Below are 4,173 nucleotides of genomic sequence, written 5' to 3' on the forward strand. Positions count from 1 at the left end.
GTTAATTTACTTACTTAAATAAAGTATATTTTGAGCCAAGTTTGTGTTTATAATTAACACATTATACGAATGCTAAGCCAAGCTTTTAATATACATTACAATTACAAAAGATTCATCCCTTATTGAAACCCGCATCCCGGATTAGCGATCGCTTTACCGACAACATATATTTACATGAAGAGTATTCGGACGTATATACTTGTGACCAATATTCTAATAAACAGATATGTTATATCCATACTAAACAACAGAAAAAAGTGTGCCGCGCCGGGGACCGTTTATTTAAGTTTATTTTACATTTCGTTAAAAGTAAAAAGGATAGCTTGATAAAAACAATAAGTAAAAGGGATAACTAGATGTTTTAATTACGCAAAACGTATTACTACGTAATTATGACGTATTATAACATATATAGGCCTCTGCATCTATGACAGATGATTTAAGCAGCACTTGCGTTCATGACTAAAGAGACCAATGCGAGAGAGGATCCTTCGGCCGCACTCCCGACAAGTGTATGCGCCCCCGGGTGGGCGGGGGTTTGAAGCTCGCTCATGACGCCTAACGCGTTTTTCCTTAAGAACTTTAAACCAGGCATCGTCATGCTTTGATTGACCTGCGTGAATAAGGCGTCGCCACTTGGCACGGTCCTCGGCCAGTTCCTCCCATCGGCTGCTAGGGATGTTAAACGCAACCATATCACGCTTAGCGCAATCTTTGTAACGGAGCATAGGCCGCCCAACAGACCTTTTCGCATCCGCAACCTGTCCCAGCAGTATTTGCCTTGGCAGACGAATGTGCTCCATTCGATGCACGTGTCCCAGCCACCGTAACCGTTTTTTTTTTTAGAATGGCCGTGATGCTAGGCAGTTGTGCCTCGCCTAGGACAGACTCGTTTGTCACTCGATCCTTCCACGTGATGCCCAGAATGTTTCGAAGACAGCGCAAGTGAAATGTGTTCAGTCGGCGTTCTTGTTTTGCGTACGTTGTCCACGTTTCTGCTCCATACAAGAGTGTGCTTAGGACACATGATTGGTAAACAAGCATTTTCGTTTTTACCGTAAGGTGTCTGTTGTCCCAAGCCCTTGAACGGAGCCTCCCGAACGTGGAGGCTGCTTTGCCGATGCGGGAGTCGATCTCTGCATCAAGCGAGAGATTGCTCGACAATTGCGACCCAAGGTAGCAAAATTTGTTAACCACCTGCAGAGGTTCGCCGTTAAGCAAGATGACTGGTTGTTCTAAACATCCTTGCGCTAAAATAACGGTCTTATTACAATTTATGGACATTGAAAAAAGGTGGCAAGCTCTGGCAAATTTGTCTATTAGGTTCTGGAGTTGAGCCTGGTCATGAGCAACAAAGGCAGCGTCGTCAGCGAAGAGAAGACTATCTACAAATAGGTCCTCCCTGTAGCGTTTGGACTTGAGCATTGAGATGTTGTACAGCTTACCATCAGTTCGCGTGTGTAAGTGGACGCCCTGCTGTTCATCCCCAAAAGCAACCTTCAGAAGCACCGAGAAGAATATTCCGAACAAGGTAGGGGCCAGTACACAACCTTGACGAACGCCACAGCGTACGTCAAATGGCGTAGATATGTTGCCATTGTGCAGGACTGTGACTTCCATACCTTCGTGGAACGATTGCACTATCCTTAGGAGTTTCGGGGGGCATCCAATTCTGACAAGAACCGAGTATAACCCCTCTCTGCTCACGGAGTCAAAGGCCTTATTTAGGTCTACAAAGGCAACGACTAGGGGTGTATGTTGCTCCCTACACTTCTCTTGTAGCTGTCTGAGTGAAAATATCATGTCGACAGTTGACCGTTGGTACCTAAAACCACATTGTGCCTCAGGGTATACGCGATCGGCGAGCCTTTGTAGTTTGCCTAAAATGGCCCTAGCAAAGGCCTTACCGACGATGCTAAGAAGAGATATTCCGCGGTAACAGTTGCAGTCGCCGCGGTCGCCTTTGCCTTTATAAAGAGTGACAATGTTAGCATCTCGCATATCCTGAGGGACGTAGTTTTCTTCCCAAAACTTAGCCAGGTGGTTGTGGAGGATGGGCAAGAGGCACTCAAGCTTGACGACTTCGGTGACAACATCGTCTTTACCAGGACTCTTTCCGCATTTGAGCTGCTTGACGGCCAGATAAAGTTCCTCTACGGTGGGTGCGGCGTCTAGCTCGTGCCAAGTTGCCAGTTTCGGGACAAGCTCCACCGCATCTGGCTTAATGTCCACTGGGCACGAGAAGAGAACCTTGTAATGTTCTACCCATCTTGCCATCTGACGAGTGCTGTCTGTTATAACAGAACCGTCGATTTCTTTGAGAGGTGCCGTCTTTTTTGGTGTAGGTCCAAGAGCTCTTTTGATGCCTGCGTAAACCCCGCCAGTATCCCCCGCGCTTGCGCACGCTTGGATGCTTTGGCAAAGCTCCGTCCAATACGCATTTGCAAAAAAGCGCGTGCTGCGCTGGAGTGCGGCTTTTGCCTTCGTGAGATCTTCACGCGTCGCATCGCAAGGGTTGAGGCGAAAATTTAAAGCGGCTTGGCGTTTTGAGTCAATCAAGGGAACTAAGTGCTCTTCGTTTTCTAGAAACCAGTCGTAAGATTTTATCTTTTGATACCCAAACACTTTTCCTGCAGTGTCAGTCAGAAGAGACTTCAGTTTTTCCCATTCGACTTGCGCTGATGCCGTACTGTCCCAAGTTGCAACTTCTTCACGGACAAGTCTCCCAAAAGATTCCACTACCTCCATGTCACGAGTCTTAAAAAGATTTATCTTTTTTCGACCGAGCGGCTTGGAAGAATGGACTCTCCTGGGGACAAGTCGAACTTTAGTAGCAACGAGACTGTGATCGGTGTCGCAATCGGCACTGTGAAACGCCCGCGTGTGGAGCGTTTCCCGCAGGTCCCTCCTTCTTGACAGAGCAAGGTCTAATTGGTGCCAGTGTTTAGATCGAGGATGCATCCACGAGACTTTCCGCATCATTTTGCCTTTAAAAAAGGTGTTGGTGACACACAGCTGGTGCTTTGAGCAAAACTCCAACAATCGTTGCCCGTTGTCGTTTAGCTTACCTATGCCGTGTGCACCGAGGCATTCAGGCCAGGCTGATGTGTCCTGACCGACGCGAGCATTAAAATCACCCAAAATGTGCAGTCTGTCAGTTGGATTTACCCTACGTACTGTCTCTTCGAGCTGGTCATAGAATTGGTCCTTGGTCTCTGGTTTTGAATTAAGCGTTGGTGCGTAAGCGGAAATTAGAGTGACAAAGCCGCTTTTTGTGTTTAGACGCAAGAACATAATCCGCTCGGAAACGCCTACAGGTGTCTCTATGGCGTTGATGAGTTGGTTTCGAACCGCGAAACCTACACCATGCTCTCGTGTTTCTGAGGAACTCTTGCCTTTCCAGTAGAAAGTGTAGTTAGCTCCACGCAAAGATCCTTCGTCTTCGGTTCTGGTCTCTTGTAAGGCTACAATATCAATATTGAGCCTTTTGAGCTCCACGTCGATACTGTAAGTTTTGCGCAGTTCTTGGGCGCAATCGGGGCTTCCGTAGGTGTTCAGGAAGCCTGTCCTCATAGTTCGGACATTCCATGTCGCAAAGCGCATGTAAGCAGCGTTGTTATGGGCTTTGGGATTTTTCCTTTGAGTGGGTGGTTAATGTCACAGCGTCAACGTCCAGCTGTAAGGCTTGTGTTCCGTTCACCCAGGCGGAACGAGTTAACGCTGAGGCGGATCAGTACCTTATTGATCGGGGGCTGCCCGACTTAGAGCAGGCGGTAGCTGATCAATGGATCTACGATGGATCCTCCTACTGTCAAGAGTGGCCCCTGGCGCCCGCACTTACGCCTATTCGTGCCGACTTATAACCGGTGACTGCCTCTCTCCGTGTTGTTTTCCACCTGCAAGACAGGTGAGCGAAGTGTCCTCTTCGCAGATGCTGCTACGCCTGGGTCAGGCGACTTTATGGCAGCACGGGCTTACCCAGTACCCATGCCACCCTCTCCTCCACCCCAGCAGGATCCACAGGAATGACGGGTCAATACGTGTGGTGCTGGTTTGGCCGCAGGCACCTGGCTTACGCCTAAACGGTGGCGCCACTCCGGGTTTAATGTTAGTTTTCTTTCTTTTTTGACAAGGTGTTGACGTCTGTGTCGGTGTGGGGTCACAGCCCTCCCC

General features: G+C 48.4%; 1 protein-coding gene across 1 annotated transcript; it reads right to left on the reverse strand.

Moving 5' to 3' along the window:
* Positions 1-439: 439 nt before the first annotated feature.
* LOC124530903 lies at positions 440-3,573 on the reverse strand. Its single transcript, XM_047105271.1, has 2 exons — positions 762-3,573; positions 440-672 (listed from the first exon to the last, which is right to left on the reverse strand). The coding sequence occupies exons 1-2, from the start codon at positions 3,571-3,573 to the stop codon at positions 440-442; spliced, it is 3,045 nt and encodes a 1,014-aa protein (XP_046961227.1).
* Positions 3,574-4,173: the final 600 nt, after the last annotated feature.

The sequence above is a fragment of the Vanessa cardui genome, chromosome 7 (assembly GCF_905220365.1).
Source record: "Vanessa cardui chromosome 7, ilVanCard2.1, whole genome shotgun sequence".
Taxonomy (NCBI): domain Eukaryota; kingdom Metazoa; phylum Arthropoda; class Insecta; order Lepidoptera; family Nymphalidae; genus Vanessa; species Vanessa cardui.

What these genes read in the sequence shown, in the direction of transcription:
- LOC124530903 (XM_047105271.1), bottom strand. Translation starts at nt 3,573, where the DNA reads ATGAGGACAGGCTTCCTGAACACCTACGGAAGCCCCGATTGCGCCCAA. An exon ending in GGCAAATACTGCTGGGACAG is followed by an intron (nt 673 to 761) that starts GTTGCGGATGCG and finishes TAACATCCCTAG; the next exon opens with CAGCCGATGGGAGGAACTGG.